At 39.9% G+C, this 18,848-nt stretch overlaps 2 protein-coding genes across 4 annotated transcripts in view; both read right to left on the bottom strand.

The window, feature by feature from the left end:
* The window catches only part of gria3a (glutamate receptor, ionotropic, AMPA 3a), a 49,050-nt gene extending 48,561 nt beyond the window's left edge, over positions 1–489 (bottom strand). The window contains exon 1 of the mRNA XM_056744993.1: positions 373–489. The gene's annotated coding sequence lies outside the window, so the exon portion shown is untranslated. The remainder of the gene's footprint in view (positions 1–372) is intronic.
* cchcr1 (coiled-coil alpha-helical rod protein 1) lies at positions 443–18,099 on the bottom strand. 3 transcript variants are annotated; one of them, XM_056745002.1, is made up of 20 exons: positions 17,645–18,099; positions 16,268–16,514; positions 15,979–16,137; positions 15,821–15,896; positions 15,622–15,729; positions 15,195–15,289; positions 14,995–15,109; positions 14,749–14,859; positions 14,484–14,624; positions 13,130–13,240; positions 9,186–9,292; positions 8,537–8,649; positions 8,373–8,448; positions 7,945–8,069; positions 7,698–7,865; positions 7,514–7,612; positions 7,271–7,422; positions 7,058–7,184; positions 6,849–6,962; positions 443–489 (listed from the first exon to the last, which is right to left on the bottom strand). In XM_056745002.1, exons 1-20 carry the CDS (start codon positions 17,706–17,708, stop codon positions 485–487), a joined length of 2,313 nt encoding a protein of 770 aa, XP_056600980.1. In that variant the 5' UTR covers positions 17,709–18,099; the 3' UTR covers positions 443–484. The 3 variants fall into 3 exon arrangements, with proteins under 3 accessions (XP_056600980.1, XP_056600978.1, XP_056600979.1); XM_056745000.1 differs by lacking the exon at positions 443–489 and having other exon boundaries at positions 6,733–6,962; XM_056745001.1 differs by lacking the exon at positions 443–489 and having other exon boundaries at positions 6,733–6,962; positions 7,945–8,066.
* Positions 18,100–18,848: the final 749 nt, after the last annotated feature.

Here is an 18,848-nt window from a genome sequence, read left to right as displayed (position 1 = left end):
ACGTGATTGATTAAAGGAACTGAGTAATTCATACATCCGCAAGCACACACAAACACATACATGTATCAGAAGCCCTGGGGAATTTTCTGCCCTATATACAGGCAAGTGAAAAGTTCACCCCTCCACATAACAACTGAAAGCTGTGAATAATTTGGATACAACAGCAGGCGAGCGCTCTCTCTGATCATACCTCATGACAGTAATGTATATACTCTATGTTCTACGAGAAGTGTGAAATGTATTTGAGAGAAAGCTAGAGAATCATTTTCAGACAACCTTAAAAACATAGCTGTTCAGGTATGTTCATTCTTAACCAATTATAAAAGAAAAATTATGAGTCTATGCAGTGCACATCTGTCGCAGTAATCTCACCATAATGAATGAGCAGGAAGTGATGCGATGTTAAATGTGGCCAGTGGCATCAGCTGGTGGGCAGTCATCCAATGAGACTGAAGCAGAATGCTTTCCAGCAATCCCTCGATTTTCACACTGAAGGAAGAATCGGACAAACAAGAATAAAGCAGTTCCTTCCAAGACATCATTGGAGATTAGGAGTTTGAGGCGTGAAGGACACATATTTGTCACAAACATACTGGAAGTCTTCCAAAAAGATGCATGCAAGCTTAGGGGTCTCCAAACTATTTAATTCCAGGAGCCATCTAACAGGTACAATCCATCACAAGATAAACCCACAAGTGGGCACCAAACCACAGTTTGAAAGTACCTCAAGGGCATTAAACAGAGAGCAATAAACAGCTTTCATTCCTTTTTCCAAGAAGGCACTTCGTCCCAAAACATCACTTTTAAAGACCCCACGTAATCAGAACTGAAGTTGTATCCTTTAATCTGTATTTTACAGCTTTGAGGACTTTGTATGCTAGTGTACTCAGAAAAGTTGACGAAATTAAGGAATGGTCTCTTACGGAAAACAGAACATATATCGATGTCTCATTTTGCAATTTTGGCACTAGACAGAATAAATCAAATACTCTTTGAAATAGAAGGCAGGTAGCAAAACATATGGCTGTGAAGAAAATTAAAGGCTAGCGGCCTTAAAATAAAGCCTTAATCCTGACAAAGTTATTTAATAAGGGATTGTTATAACCTATCTAGCTTAAAGAAGTACATAAACTGGAGCTAATACAATTATTTAATAATACATTTTTTTTTGCTGTTGTGCAAAACTAGATGGTCATTTCTATTGGGTTATATATGGTTTCAGCAGCAACAACATAAACTTAACTTCCGGTAGACATCCGCAAGGAATCTATGACTGTTAAGTAATTTTAATATAATTTAATACAATTAATATACAATAAAATATGAATATAAATTAATATGTAAATACATTTTACAAGTTAACTTTGGGCCAGGCGTGTGCGGCTGATGAAATCATCTATCGCTGGATATGGAACAACACAAAAAGTTAAATGTGCATAATTTAAGGTCCTTAAAGTGATTACACCAATGACAGATGATTTTTTAAATAATGAAACGTCAACAATAGCTAGCAAGTTAACTAACTAGCAATAATCAGCTCATTGTCAGTGCGTGACTGCTGACCGGAAGATAAAATCCCAATTTGCATCCTGAGCAGTAACTGCAACGCGTGCAATTCTTTTCTCGTTTATTCACTAAAGGGATGAATCACCAAACAATAGCCAAACCTTCTAAACAATTTGATTTAGAAAATTGAATTTTTTTATATTGTTCACAGGTCTGATGTGGTGCCGATTGTCCACTTCAGAAACTGGATGAAACACGGGCTGAAAGTGATGAGAATATTTGACACAAACACAGCACACATGAAGCACCTGATATGAATATATAGGGGACCAAAGCGAAGCAGTCATTTTTCTGTGTGTGTGTTTGTGTGTGTGTGTTTACATCCCTCACTCACAGTCTGTAATAGGAACCCATGGTTGGTTGAGCACACACACACACACACATAACAACACAGCCTTAACAGACATCACTCTTTCTTTCTCTTTTTCTCCTTCATCATTTATTCCCCGCATTTTTTCCAGGCAGAGATTCCTCAGAGCTGGCCCACTGAAGCAAAGAGTCTTGCCCTGAGCGCACACATACTCACACACAGTATTAAGTACCAACACATTCCTAACTTGTCTCTGCCGTCTTACACACTATTCAAAGAACAAATCAGATTCAGAGATTTAATGCAGAACCACAAGGATTTTAACATTTTAACAGCTATTGCATTTTTCTATTTTTTGTATTACTATTCAAATAAAATCTATCCTATAGGGCTTTTTCAACACTACAAGTCATGACAAATAACCTTAGTTTGATTTATATTTACATTTACGTTCAGCCATCATCAGATTCAGACTTACCCTGCAATTTTAGACCTGTCTGACTTTCTTTCTTCAGCAGAACACAAAAGACTTTTGCTTTTATTCATGTCACAGACACTTTAATAATCACATGTGTACAGTTATTTAAAGGGATAGTTAACCCAAAAATAAACATTCTTTAGTCACTCTCCTGTCATTTCAGACATGCACTCTCCTCCCTCCTCCACAGAACACAAAAGAAGATATTTTGAAGAACGTTATTAACTGGCTGGTTAACAGGCCGATGCTGTTCGGTTACCAACTTATGCGCCTAAATTTTCTTTAAAATATCCTCCCCCGCGCTCTGCGAAAGAAAAAAGTCATGAAGGCCCGAAATGACAAGACATGAAGTTTTATTAACAAAGTTCGGGAGGAACCTAAGCATATAATCAGCCCGCCGGTCTATCATCAGCAATCAAATATAGCTTGAGCATGTGACCTCATCACAATCATCTCGGCTGGTACAACATCATCAATCACAGCATTTACCCTATCAGCTCAAGCAAGCTCCATCATAAATAGACAAGAAGTCTTACCTGATGCATCTCGCAAGATTAACATCCCTCCTTGACCCCAGCTCCTCTCATTTTCCTTTCAGTCCCGCAGGACCCCCGGGGAGTGTGTTCTGGGCTCAAGCCGGTTCCGAGCCCGGGGCACTTGCCCTGACCAGGGTAGAGTGCTTTGCTTCGGGGTTCGGATAGACCCGGTGAGCTCGGAGCCCACTTCTAGCACAGCACACCAAATACGCATAACCTTCATATCCATGCTTTACCAATTCATCCTACAACTTAGCTGCTTATCTGCGAGGGTGAACTTATAAAATGTCATTTTTTATATACTGTATATATCTTTTTGGGGGAGAATAATGTTTTTGTCCGCCTATCTCTGTATACTTTCAATGTTATAAAAGAATACATTTTGAAGGACGTTGTTAACATGCACCCATTGACTTGCATTGGTTTTGTGCACGTAATAGAAGTGAATGGGTTGTTCAGTAACCAACTTTCTTCAAATATCTCCTTTTGTGTTCTGCAGAAGAAAGTCATAATGGTTTGAAATGAATGTAGGTTGAGTAAATGATGACAGAATTTTCATTTTTGGGTGAACTTACCCTTTAACATAGTTTTGTGTCTTCCCCGGACAGACACAAAGCCCGTAAGATTGCTTAAGAACCCGAGCACTCACTGCTGCGGAAAACGTGGTACTACAGGGAAAGTTTATTTATGATGTTCATTGCAAACATGCTCTAAATTGTCTCCACATATTTGAATGCAGATTGTATCTGTGTGTTTAATGTCAAACTATACTGTCACATTGCAAGTCTTCTTCCTCTAACATTTTAAATTCACAAATTTTCTAAGACGTCTTTCTCTAAGGTTACGGACGAACCTGCAAACGTGTTTAAATAGTTGCTAGGGGTGTGGCTAAAGAATGTTTGGCACCACCAGGATAGATCAGCTACCGTGACGCCTGTTCTGATGACATCACAGAGAGCAGGAGATCAAACTCAGCCTGTCGGCAAAAGAACAGCGGCACAAAGTCTTCCGCCCCCACATACTGGGAGGAATTATTTAGGGCCTCTTAGATATCAGAGGAAATCAAACCCTCATCCATCATTAAGTTCCCCCACTTAGCCCCCTTGGGGGACGCAGTGGAGCTCTACCGTTCCTGCGCATTCATCTGTTTGTCTGTCCTCCAAAAGTTCCCCCCAGGAAAGCACTCTCCCCGTCCTTGTGTGGCTTACGCAAACATGCCCTGTCAGCAGCTCTCTGTCCGTCTGCTAGAGGCCTGAACCCCAACTGCACAGCGCCCTCCGAGAGCAAAGTGTGTGTGAGAGCGAGTGTAGGAAAGAGTATGTGTGTGTCAGGATGAATTAAATCCCACGGTTTCCATCGAGCTGAGGTCAGACTCAGATATAAGCCTGTGGATGGTTTTCACGAGTGAAATCTCAAGTGTATACAGAACTTCCTTTTGATATGCAGAACATACTCTGATATACAGTTGTGTTCAAAATTATTCAACCCCCAATGCTGTAAATGGTTTTAGGGAATTTAGTGTACATTTATAATTGTATTCAGAATGAAATCCTACAAGGACTTCTTAAAGAACCATATGCAACTAAAATGACATCAATTAGTTTTGTAATACAGTAGTAAATGTTTCTTTTGTGAATTCTTCATTGACATAATTATTCAACCCCTTAAAGACTACCACTCTGAAGAACAGAGGTTCAATGAAGTGTTTTCAATCAGGTATTGAAAACACCTGTGGATATCAGGGAGCACCAATAAAGCCTAATAAGCACCAATTAGGCAGCTTTAAAATGACTGTGATACTCCTTCTAGACATTTACTGGTGTGGTTACAAACATGGTGAGGTCAAGAGAATGGTCCAGGAAGACAAGAGAACAGGTGATTACTCTTCACAGGAAGGACAATGGCTATAAGAAGATTGCAAAGATGTTAAACATACCAAGAGACACCATAGGAAGCATCATTCGCAAATTCAAGGCAAAGGGCACTGTTGAAACGCTACCTGGTCGTTGCAGAAAGAAGATGCTGACTTCGACTGCTGTGCGCTACCTGAAGCGTAGAGTGGAGAAAAGTCCCCGTGTGACTGCTGAGGAACTGAGAAAAGATTTGTCAGATGTGGGTACTGAAGTTTCTGCTCAGACAATACGGCACACCCTGCGTAATGAAGGCCTCCATGCCAGAACTCCCAGGCGCACCCTCTTGCTGTCCCCAAAGAATAAGAAGAGTCGACTGCAGTATGCCAAAAGTCATTTGGACAAACCACAGAAGTTTTGGGATAGTGTTCTGTGGACTGATGAAACAAAATTAGAACTGTTTGGGCCCATGGATCAACGTTATGTTTGGAGGAGGAAGAACAAGGCCTATGAAGAAAAGAACACCTTGCCTACTGTGAAGCATGGCGGGGGGTCAATCATGCTTTGGGGCTGTTTTGCTTCTGCAGGTACTGGGAAACTTCAGCGTGTGCAAGGTACCATGAATTCTCTTCAGTACCAGGAGATATTGGATGACAATGTGATGCAGTCCGTCACAAACCTGAGGCTTGGAAGACGTTGGACCTTTCAACAGGACAATGATCCCAAGCATACCTCCAAGTCCACTAGAGCATGGTTGCAGATTAAAGGATGGAACATTTTGAAGTGGCCATCGCAGTCACCAGACTTAAATCCGATTGAGAACCTCTGGTGGGACTTAAAGAAAGCAGTTGCAGTGCGCAAGCCTAAGAATGTGACTGAACTGGAGGCTTTTGCCCATGATGAATGGGCGAAGATACCCGTAGATCGCTGCAAGACACTTGTCAAGCTATGCTTCACGTTTAAAAGCTGTTATAACTGTAAAAGGATGTTGTACTAAGTACTAAGATTGAATGTCACTTGGGCGTTGAATAAAACTGATAATGATGTGAGCTCAGAAAAGACATTTGTGGTTATTTCATTATAAATGTTATGTTATATTTGTCTGACCTACACGTGCCTCTTTGATTTAATTGTAAGCAGGATGACTGAATGATCATAATCAATGTCAAACCGACCAAAACAATCAATTTCAGTGGGGGTTGAATAATTTTGAACACATCTGTATTACATACAAACAATTTAGTCCATGTATGTTTGTTTACCTCACCTCAGATTCTAATAGAGCGGCGGTCAACCGTCTATTGCTTCTACAGACACTTCCATGCATTCATATCCATTCAAATCTTGTTTGGTAGCTCTTTGCGTTTCTGGGCCGGCTGCAGTTCAGCAAAATGGTTACATGAGCAACGTCACTTTTCATTCAGGGAATGCATCTTAAGGGACAACAAAAAGTTTCTGTCTCAGAGCGAGATGGATTGCCAGCCTTATAAAGATAAAAAGCAGTCAGGGATTGATGCTTTTCTCTTTACAACACACACACACAAATACAGTGTCGCTCTGGCTGAATTCCAAGTTATACTCTCTGAAGGTGATTTAAATTTTTTATGGATGCACTCTATGGAGATGCTTTAAAAGCGTGAAGAACTCGACCAGGAAAAATGTGAAAAGTGGTTAAACACACACCGATTATTCATAACTTTAACCGGAAATATTGCGTAGGTTACAACCTACTAATTCCAGAGATCCGGCAAATCCAGGCGAAATGGTATATTGAGGGAGGAAAAAAATCGATTATGGACATATGCCGGAGCGGTTCTGAATATGCCGAAATATTCGCCCTCGATAATCTTTCCAAATGTCTAGATTCATCTACATCTGCATTTAAAATCGAGCACATTTGAGTACAACATGTTAATCAATTGAGAGCCCTAACGGAAGCCAATACAAAGTTGATGTAAAGGCACTGAAAGAGATCTGTAATCCAGCAAGCTGTCCAAATTAGACAAAAACCTCTTTTATTCAATTATAAAACAGACGTCAAATCCTGTGAGAGTGTTTTGACAGACAGCGATAGAGAACTGAATGGTGCGTTCAGCCCAATTCTTTACGTGTATCGGCACCAGGGGGTGTTTGTGTTACATTGAAGGCCTGACCCTCTTCATCCTCCTCCTCCGAGCTGTCCATCACTGCTGCGGTAAGAGCCTGCAGCGCCCCCAGCAGACCTGAGAGAGAAGTTGCAATCATTCATAAATTCTCATGTGGTTTAATGCGTTTACACTATTTGAAATAATGATCATGAGTCTGAACCCATGCTTACTTTCAGGTGTTGGAGGATTTCTGCTTTCAGACTGATGATGTTTTTGTTTTAAAGCTTCAGTCGATTGAATGGCTGATCTTCTCAGTCTTTTATATTCATTCATTAAACCCTGTTCCTGAACCACAGCCTGCATGAAGACACAAAATAATGCACAGCAGAGAACTGAGCGTCAACCTGAGCCAATATGCGAGTGTGTGTGTTTGTCTCACTCACTAGGAGAAGGTTGCGGTCTTTATCCTTGTGTTTCAGCTGTTTTCGCAGTTGTGTGATTTGCATGTTTGTGTGCTCAGCTCTCTCTCTCTCTGCCTCTTTCATCTGCTCTCTCTCTCTCTCCGCCTGCCTCTGTACCTGTCGCAAAGCCACCACTGCACACAGGGATACAAAACAGAGTGTGTGTGTGTGCAGTTGTGTCACAAGCACATACCATGCTATTATTTACATTAATGTGTAACGTACCTGCTTTTGTGTGCTCTCTCCTTGCAGTGTTGACTTGAGCCTCCATGTCTTTGAGCTTCTCTGCACACATACTCTCGACTTCTGATAATCTGTGCACAACTGCGCATACACCCAGTCCGTTTTAACATCTTCAAAAAGAAGTAAATACGCTCCATAATTAAACTGACATTCACCACCCACAAACCTGAATCGCCCTGTTGCTGTAGTCTATGGGCCTCAGCACGGAGCTCCGCGATGGTCCCCTCTTGCTCCTCACAATGTCTCTGAATCTGCATCTGGCTCGATTCTGATGCCTTCAACTCCTCTTTACTGCATGACAGTGCGTCCTTCAGGAGGACTACGTCTCTCTCTCCTGCAAAGGAGGAATGAACACACCGTCGTGTCCTAAGTGTGCTAGACGTTTCTTGTTTGGTTATAGTAGATGTACATACGCTGCTGCTGTAGATCAAACAGGGATGCCTGGATGAGGTCTGGTGTGCGTTTGAGCTCCTGCGTGAGTTTATCACTCTCCCCACTCAACAGGGCCACCTCGGCCTGGAGGCTCTTAATTAAGCTGTTACAAAGACAATGAAATTCGGAATGGAAACCAGCATGCTGCATGCTGTGTGCAAGTACGCACTCATGGCCGCCTAGTGTTTTGCTAATACTAGTAAATTAAATGATACACATCATGCGACAGTAAACATTTCAAATTGGCTGTTGTCATATAAACTTAGTGTAATGTGTAATTCTGCAAGATGAGTTTTAAATGTTTAATTCAGTGTTGCGTAAAAACATCTTAATGAATATAAATCAAATTGCAATGATTTATTGGTTATGGTGACACATAATGAGATTTCCTGTCTCCACGTGTCTGTACCTCTCGGACACCTGCGGCTCCGGGGACCTTGTAGCTTGTTTGGTTCTCCACAGAGCTTCTTTCCTCAACAGCAGCCCTGCGGACGAACCAGACACATACGTGAAACTACATTAAAACTAGCACACACTTACGCGGCCCGACCCCCACACAGATGACACTCTCACCATGTACGGTGTCCAGCCGTTTGGCAGCAAAGGCGAGTCTTCGGTTGAGCTGACTTACACTAGACCGAACTGCTTCCATCTGACCTGCCTTCACATCTACGGCTGACATCACTCTTGTGACGGAGGCGCGTAGCGAAGCGCGGAATTAAAGAGAAACATGAGAAGAGACAGATGTTTATGGATGAGACATCTTCAGGGGTTTGGTCGGAGGAACAGTCAACTTTAATCTAATCATAACAGTCACGTTGGTATTTTAAAGACTTTTTTAAACTAAGAGACTTAGACATCATCCAAAATAGGCACATGAAGAAACAGCATTGCTTTTTTGTGAGATGGTAAAAATCACAGCCAATCAGAATCGTCGGGATGAGTCATATTGCCATGCTGTAGGGTGTAGGACTAAAAAAACATCCACTTTGATGTATTTAAGATCAACAATCCGAAGTCATATCCATGGTTTTTATTGAGGATACATAATATCCAACATTTTGCATCCTCTTCGATGTTTGAAACTCACGATCATCAGGACTTCAAGGGAAGTGTAGTCAAAAGATTAACATGAAAGTGATAAGTTCACTTAAGGAGAGTGTTTCAAGCCAATTAAAGGTTAAACGCGCGGGGTGTGAGAGTGTGTTAGTGCGTGTGCTACCTGTGTGCCGTTTCGCTGATCTTAATCAGAGATTTCTCAGAGCTTTTATTCTGCTCTTTGAGTCGTTCGTTCTCCTGTAGAGCACTGTCCAACCGCTGCTGTACGCCCTGGACACACAGACACAGAGTCAAGCACACAGGCTGTCAGAAACACACACCTGCCTGCAGGCTTCTTAGGAGAAGAGCTTTATTGCGGTCACTATGAAACACAGTTGATCATTTCGGCAGAAGCTCTGCATGCAAGGAATAATGACAGATGAATAATATGATGATTAAATATTACGCCAGACAAGTGCACTGAACTCGATTAAACAAGCTTAGTCTGTAAAACCAGCAGAAATAAAGAATGCAGAACAAGATGAGCACATGAAGGTTGGGGAAAAGTTTTTTCCAGTTGAAGCTGACATTGAAAAGGTCTTAACTGGAATACAGTAGGTATCACATCAATTGTAAAGGGGTCATATGGCGCGAACACGTGTTTTTCTGTGTCTTTGGCGGTTTACTGTGTGTTCAGACCAAATGCGACTTGCGCGAATAAATTGCGCTTTTCGCGCATAGTTGGACCCTTGAACATTTTGAGTTCAATCCCTTCATTCGCGCGTCAAATTCACTTCATTGCAGACACAAATTTGCATCATTGGAGGGGCTTCTGCCAGGCTGCTCCAGTCTCGTATATATATTGCTCAAATTGTGTAAAGGTCGTTTTTGACCACTTTCAATTGTCCGACCTCCTCACTCACTTTCTTCCAAGCAAGATCCGTTTTATTTCTGTTTTGATAAAAGTAAGATGTATCGTACAGCTCCAGGTATCCACATACAGCAGGGATGATTTTGTCCTCCATTGTTGTTTGGGATTTCTGCCTCCGCTCGCAACATCATAATCACCTCACTACTAGGGCAAGCTCCTGATTGGTTAACGTGCCACAAATTTTCGCAAACGTTCATGTTGTTCAACTCGGTCAATTCGCGCGAATCGCACCGCCTCGTTCTCGCGAATCACGCCGCCTCGTTCTAGCCGCAAGTAGGTCTACCGCGTCTTTGCATTGACTTAACATGTAAATCACTCTCGCATAACGCTTCATTCGCGTTTGGTCTGACCACACAGTTATAAATTGCCCATGCATATAATAGACACGTAAAATTGCTCAAATTTAAGTGTCGGAATAAAAGATGCATTCCATCTAAAAGCGAATGCTCACCCAGACCTGCCTGAAACACCTCGTGTAACCACACCCACACATACCTACGTCAGTTTGTTGTATGATTTGACTAAAGCCCTATTCACACGGGATCAATATTAACTGGGGACCTCTGGTCATTTGTAATAATTGCAGAGATTGTTTGTGATCATGTGACGCATTCGCACGGGATAAGTGATTTTACTCAAATTTACTGACTGATTTCCCGGATGTGATGGCAAGGCTTCGCGTATAGTTTAGTCTATTGTCGTGTGGTGTTTAATGATATATGACCGTACCTGTCACCGCGATCGCGGCGATTTTCTGTCCGGCTCGTGATCACGGGTCTCAAATACTGACAATGTAACAGGAGTTTCCATGATAAATAAATAAACTGGAGACTCCCGGTCTAAACAACCGTATTTGCAATGTATGGAAGTGACCCAGCAACAAAATTATTATCAAAACATTTCAAAACATCCTCCATTATTCGCAAACGGTGGATAAACCTCCAAAAGCGTCACAAATAATGGGGGTGCCGATTCGCACGGGACTAATATTATCACAGTAGCTCTGCGTTCGTCAAAATACGGTAGGTCATTCGTGGGGGAATTTTTACTTAACAAAAGTAAAGTATTCCACCAATCAATACGCACTGGTTAACTGGCCAATGATAGCTCAACTCGCTTTACAGTGCGATGAGCATTGTAAAAAGTCTGCTCGTTTCAGAGACGGCGCATTGGGGAGATCTGGTATGTGGAAAATACAGCGCATTTGAACCTTAAATCGTATATACCCCTTGCATTATATCTAAAACAAACCATAATATTAGTTTAAGCCATGTCATATCACCCCTTTCAAATAAATGCATTCTTGTAAAAAATCTGAATTGCGGAAATGTTGGGACTTTTTTTAAATGTGAATAAAATGAAAACTAAAGACTTTAAAATCATACATAGAATATAGAGACCATAACGAATGTTTTAACTGAGAAATGTAACAATTTTATGCACAAAATGAGCTCATTTCAAATTTGATTGCCAGCTACAGGTCTCAAAAAAGTTGGGACGCAGGCATGTTTACCACGGTTCATCTCCTCTTCTTTTCAAAACAGTTTGAAGACGTCTGGGCATCGAGGTAATCAGTTTCGGTGTTGGAATTTGGTCCCATTCTTCTGACTGAATATGTCTTTCATTTTTAAGAATACTGCAGTCAGAGTTATAATAATTAGGGATGAGCAAGTACAGCATTATCTGTATCTGTATCTGTATCTGTTAACCATATGAATTATCTGTATATGTACTCGGACTGGGCGGGGCCTAACCCGGAAGTGGGCGGGATTTAACCTGGATGTGGGTTAGGTTGTCTTGAGATGGGCGGTTTTAACCGGTATGTTATTTTAAGCGTGCAATTGATATGGGTTGATCAGAATTTGTTATATTTATTGCTGATTAGAAAACTATTTACATGACAGCATCAGCATTGAGCTTCAATGGTTTTGATCACGATAACAAACGAACTATATACAGAAAAAGTTTTGCAACAATGAATACAACACATGCGGTTGCAATTATTAAGTAAAATGTAATGAACAAGAGTTTTCATCTCAACATAACGCAACGTGAGTCGCATTCTACCAAGCACCCAGTCTGAACAAACCCCACGTTATCAAAACTCTACTGGTTAATAAGTAAGTACTGCAAACCGAAGTAAAAAACAAACCAATAGCTGAAGAAACCCTAAACGTTAACGGAAAAGACCCGCGAACCCGAGTGACTGAGGGAGAGACAGAGAGAGAGAGCTGTTCTCTTCTCAGTGTTCTGTGTGTGAGTGAGCAGAGCGGGTTACAGTCAGCAACACAATACATCTGTATGTGTGTAGGGGAGGGGCGCTGTGACTAGCTTATCACAGAACGCAGACACAGTCAGCTACCCAATGAGGATTTTTATTCAATCCGAGCACAGATATTGACTCGTATTACTCGTATGATACTCGTACTCGGCAAAAGTGCTTTATCCGTACCGGATACTCGTTTCAGCAGAGTATCCGGCTCAACTCTAATAATAATAAAATAAAATATCTATATTGACAACGTTTTTTCTGTTAGTACAGCTTTTCTGTAGCTCAGTGGTTAGAGCATGGTGCAAACAACACCAAAGTCATGGATTTGATCCCAGGGATTGCACATTATTAGAATTTTTATAATATAATGCAATGTCTTACTTCCGTTATCCCTCAGCTGCATGGGAAATAAGAGGTTTGTTTTTCCGGAAAATGACGATAAAAAAAAGCTACTGCACAGAGGAGAAAGCATCCTATTGGAACAAAACATTCGTCACCAGAACTTACGTCTGCATCATTTGCCGGAAAAAAAAGCCTCAGGTTCACATGCTACCGTGGGATAACGGAAGCTAGACATTAATGTTAAAGGGTTTTCAATATGGATATTTCTCTTAAACAAACGCATTGATTCGCTCCAGAAGACCTTTGCTAAGACATTCTACAGCTTGGAAATAAAAATATACGTGGTATTATAACTTGGACTGCATTATTTTTCAAGAAGATAGTCATATTCAGTTAGGATGCCTTGAGGGTGAAACATGGGGAGATTTTGTTTCTTGCCTGAAGTATCCCTTTAAACATGTTTTACGCGTTGTAGTTTAGCAAAGCTCTGGAAATTTGGGTATACAGAATGTACTCTAGTACAATAACTGCTTCAATTCACCTGACCCTTGGTCTTTACATGTGCATGTATATGTCTGTGTACCTGAGCATGTACATGCTGTAGCTCCAACTGAGCCGTCTTGTCCTCTAGGTGGTGCTGCAGTACACTGTTCTGTGACTGTAAACATTCTGCTTCTTGCTGTAAAGAAGAAACCTGCACACATGGATATTTTCTATTAAAATCTTTGTATTAGACTGAATAAAAAAATGCATATATGTCTGAAACGGGTGTGATTAAATTACGAGATAATTTATTTCTTGCTGATTCCTGTATTCCCGAACAGTACAATCTGATCATTTAAAATAAGCAAACTCTACTCAATACTGTGACAAAGTTCATTTATTTATTTGTGTTTTTAACTATTTTGATATTTTGAGGTCCAGGGACACAAAAATAAGAAGTCACTGAACTAAAATTTTTTATATCTTCTAATGACGTCAGAGCTATTCCCAGCATGCTTTGTGTGGACTGAAAAATGGAAGTAAATTTCAAAATAAAGTGTTATTTTAGAATGGGAGGAGGCTTATAAATGTTGAGTATTCTGTATTGTTCTGTTATTTAAAGAGTTTTGTGACATTAGTGATTTTAATGAGGTTACCATTGTGCAGAGCATTTAGGAGGAAAACAGAAAAAAAATCTTAAGACATTACGTTAGTAATACTACAACTTTAACTGGCTGTTGTTCCTTCATGACAACATAGATAAGTTAAACTCAGGTAAATGTAAATTGAGTTTATTCCGAATTAATTATTTTTAGTTTACATTACAAAACTGTTAAGTGTACATTACTCAAACCTGTAAGTCCCCACCTGTAAGTCGCTTTGGATAAAAGCGTCTGCTAATTGACTAAATATAAATGTAAAAGAATTGAGTTATCAACCTCAAAGTTATGAGGTGATAAGTTTCCACAAATGTTTTGCGTTAGCTTAACTTATCTGGGTTTACAGTATATACTTTTAAATGAACGTTTCACCTAAAAATGAGAATTCTGTCATCTTTAAGTCACCCTCAAGGTATTCCAAATCTGTATAGATTGATTTGTTCTGATGAACACAGAGAAAGATATTTGAAAGAATGCTTGTAACCAAACTACCATTGACTACTTTAGTATGAAAAATGCTTTATAAATCTGTTGAACACAAAAGAAGATATTATGAAGAATTTAGGAAAGCGAACGGTTCTGAGGCTACCGTAATTTTTCCTACTATGTTAATACTATGGAACTCTTCGGTTACAAGCATTCTTCCAAATATCTTTCTTTGAACAAATACATTTATACAGATTTCAAAAAAATTGAGGGCGATTAAATGATGAAAGATTTTTTTCCGGGGGTGAACTGGGAGTTCTACTCAATGTGTATATTCCGTATCTCTATGTATGAATGTTTTTACATTACCATGTTCTGTAAATGTGTTTTCTCCGCGTGGAGCTGCAAGTCTCTGGTTTGTAGTCTAACAAGCAGCATGAAAACCTTTTGTCTCCAAACACTCAACATCTGCACAGCTTTACTGCCAGAATACAGTGGGTCAGATTGTGCCTACACATAGACACAAAGCGCTTTTAAACATACAAATTCAATGATCAAAGCCCCACAAACCATAAAAGTGATGCATTCACTTTAAACACGATTATGATATGTATACGTGTGTGTGTGTTATGACCTGTTCGCCAAGCTCTTTTTCCTGAATGGTCAGAATGTCATTGGCTGACTTGACTCGGACATTTAGCAGTTGAACAGATACAGACAAGCCTTCCTTTTCCTTCTCCAAATGCTATACAAAAGGAGTAAACCTTATATGACTAAAATGGTCAAAAATTCAACATGCATCACATACAGTGGGTTATTTATTTATAAGAAATACGCTGATGGCATTTTTAAACCAGTATGTGTTCGAATTTGCGTGAACCTGTATTTGTTTTTTAAGATCTTCCTCTTCTTTTCTCTCTGTGACGTTGCCGCCAATGTATCTCCGCAGTTTCTGTACATTCTCGGACTGTTCCAAAAGCGAGTTGTTCAGAACACTGCACAAACACAAACCACTTGACATGATTTAACACCCATGATGACATGTCCTTCAGAATTAGCAAGAGTGTTTTTCCTTATTACCTCAGTTGATTCCTCAGGTCGTCCCTCTCTGAAATCCCTTCCTGTAGTTGGAGTCTAAGCGAGGTCACTTCCTGTGCAGCTTCATCAATCCTGTTCTGAAATTCATAATGACAGACTTAGTAAATGTATATTGAACAATAAAATTGCTTTGGACCTGACAGGCCAAGTTCAAAACACTGTCATGTATGCATTATTTATGACCTTGAGACCTTTTGGTTAAAAGTAATTACAAGCAAAATGATGTTAACGTATCTGTTTGACTATTAATACGGACGTTGTTGTCCTAATGCCGTCCCAATTGCTTCCATCGTTTACCCCATCTGTAAGTCTCTTTGGATAAAAGCGTCTGCTAAATGAATACATGTAATGTCAATGTAAAAACTCAAATTGTGTCTCGTGTCCAAATATGGGACACCACATGTCTTACCTGCTCCTCAAGTTTGAGCTGCAGCCTTTCCATCTCTCGCTTTGAGTCCTGCAACTCTCTCTCCAAACACTGTCGCTTTAACTCATATTCACTTTTTAGGGTAAAATTCTAGATGCAAAGAAAGACAGCGTTCAGGTGTGATATTAGCCTACAGTACGTTCTAATCACAAGAGTTTGAAGAGCACATGGAAGCATTTACCTGTCCTCCGCTTATACTGAGCTCAGCCTTGCAACTCTTTAACTCGCTGTGTAACTCATCACGCTCTGTACACTGTCTGTACACAAACACGAGTCGTATCGGTCACATCACACAGTGAATTGAATCGACCTGCATTCGGTCATTTTAAATGTTTGTACCTGTTTATGTGGTCCTGCTGGTCTCCGATCTGCTCTTTTAGGCACTCCAGTATTCCTCTTAGACGCTCCATCTCTCCTCTCATCACTTCTTTCTCTTCTCTTAAAGTTTCTAACTCTTGCAGCGAGACCTTTGAGCTGCGCCTTTCATCTTCTAGTACCCTGAAAGACGAAGAAGTACAATGAAATGAACAGATAAATTAGATGGGAAATGGTGTGTTTTAAGCATCAGCAAATAAGACAACAGCATGCACGTGTGTCGTGAGGTGATACTGTATTTGTGTTTGTTTACTTGCGATCGGAACGCTGCTGTGTATTCTCGCTCTGGTGTTTGTGGTGGCCTAAACTCCTCGGTTCAACCCCAGCAGTCTCTTTCCAGCTCAGACCCACCTCGCCGAATTTGGAAGGGGGTGTGGTGTGTGTAGCTGCAGGTGTGGCCGTGGCTTGGATGGGTGTTGTATGTGAGTTAGTGGGCAGAGACAGAGGACCCCCAGTAAACTGAGCAGGGGTCATCAGAGGAGCAGCCTCACTGCCGGATGCTACAGGACAAAGGGGCAGTCAGACAGTCACAACTGACACATTTTAACATATTTGCATGTTCCTTAAATGAATTCACTATGATGTTTCATATAACCTTTTAAAGGAGTAGTTCATTTTTAAAAGAAATGTTCATGATAATTTACTCACCCCCATGTCATCCAAGACGTTTATGTATTTGTTTCTTTAGTCTAGAAGAAATTAAGGTTTTTGACGAAAACATTCCAGGATTTTTCTGTATATAGTGGACTTCAATAGACTCCAAACGATTGAAGGTCAAAATGACAGTTTCAGTGCAGCTTTAAAGGGCTTTAAACCATACCAGATGATGAATAAAGGTCTTATCTAGGGAAATAATCGTTTAAAAAAAATGGTATATGCTTTATAAATAGAAATGCTTGTTTTGCTATGTTCTGCCATGCGCGTTCATGACTTCACAAAATATTTTATAACGGTGAAAAGGTCACGCTTGACGTAGGCAGAAGAACAGAGTCAGTATTTACAAGTTAATTGTGCAAGTTTTCAACGTAATTACGAATTAAGTGAAGTCATGAACGCGCATTGCAGAACAGAGCAAGGTAAGCATTTGTGTTTATAAAGCATATACATTTTTTTTGTTGTTGATGAAAATGACAGCTCGTTTCGCTAGATAAGACCTTTATTCATGGTGTGGTCATGGATCTATGGTTTAAAGCCCTTTAAAGCTGCACTGAAACTGTCATTTTGACCTTCAACCATTTGGAGTCTATTGAAGTCCACTATATGGAGAAAAATCCTGGAATGTTTTCATCAAAAACCTTCATTTCCTTCCGACTGAAGAAACAAATACATAAACATCTTGGATGACAGGGGCATGAGTAAAATTTATATTTGAAAAAATATATTTTGATGGTGAATTACTCCTTTAATTATTAAGTCAAAACACATACGCATAATCAATAAATTAAATTATGTTGACGTTAGTGACGCACGCACAGCAAGATAACATAATCTGTCACTGCTTGTCGTGTAAACCGATACATAAAAAAACACCTAATACACAGCCAGATATCAACAAACCATTTGATACATAGGATTGTTTCATTTTAGCTGGTTTACGTGTGTCTTTATGCTGCTGTTGTTGTTTGTTTACCTCCGTCAGGAGCTTTCATGAAGTCCGACGGCGCGTTCAGCCTCTCCGCTTTCCACAGGTCCATACCAACCACCAGACCTCCAATCTCACGTTTTACAAGATTGTACAAACGTATTTAAATAGAAATGTAATCTAGTGCTTTCACTAAAAAGTTAAACGCGTGGAAATTAACGAACCTGTTCCCCGCTGCAAAATTCAAACTGGAAGTCTGCGCCTGCGGTTGTCATGGCAGATTTCCGGCATGACGCAGCGGCAGCGCCCCCTGCTGTCACTTATCATTCATTTCCCGCCACAGTGAGCTGAAAGTCACTTTTGTGTCGCGGAGGGTTTCAAGAAAGCTTTGTATATCCTTTTAGCAACTATTAACAAGCTTGTGCACACATGTGCACTTGATCTGAATGTGTGACTGCAAGTATTGAAACACAACTGAGCAGGTTGGTTAAAAACCCACATGTTAAACATCACATTATAAATTAGATTTTATATTTACATAATAATTGCTCAAAAGCTTTAGTTCTTACCGTCCTTATAATATAAAGATTTAAAGCGAAAATTAAATCCTAAATTTCACATGCACCCATTTAATGCTTATTGTTTAGTATCAATTGATCTCATATTTGAAGAGTTTGGTTCCAAAATGAGATCTCAAGTTTTTAAAAATGTTCAGAAATCATGTTTTTTATTGTGTATTCCAATTAATTTTAATTAAACTGCAGTTGGTTTGTTTTGATTTAAGCGACAATAACTAACAACAATAACGACAATAACTAACAAAATAAAATGCAATAAAAACACGATTTGAGATTTTTTTATCTCATTTTGGAACCAAACTCGTCATTTGTTCTAGTTCTATATTCTGTCAAAAAAAATCTATGTCCAGCCATTGATTCAGTGAATGAAGGTTTTGATTAGACATCTGTAGAACACTGACATTCTTGTTCTTGACCCATACACTGTAACCATCTTCATGGTTCATATGTTAAAATTAATAAGGAAGCAACAGTTTTTTTAGTTTTGGACAAAAGTTTTATCCTCGTCACATGTTCAATAAAGCATCACCAAAAATTCTAATATATAATTTCTCATTTAGTAAAATGCTGTTGAAGGCCTTATTTCTGGAAGCTGCCTATTTTAAATGCAGTGCTAAAATCATTACAGGAGTTTTTTGTCTCCCAATACTGAAAATGAAACGATGGACATCTTG

This window comes from Triplophysa dalaica, chromosome 4, assembly GCF_015846415.1.
Source record: "Triplophysa dalaica isolate WHDGS20190420 chromosome 4, ASM1584641v1, whole genome shotgun sequence".
NCBI lineage: Eukaryota > Metazoa > Chordata > Actinopteri > Cypriniformes > Nemacheilidae > Triplophysa > Triplophysa dalaica.
The sequence above is the reverse complement of the archived record's forward strand: the minus strand, read 5'-3'. Positions and strand labels throughout refer to the sequence as shown.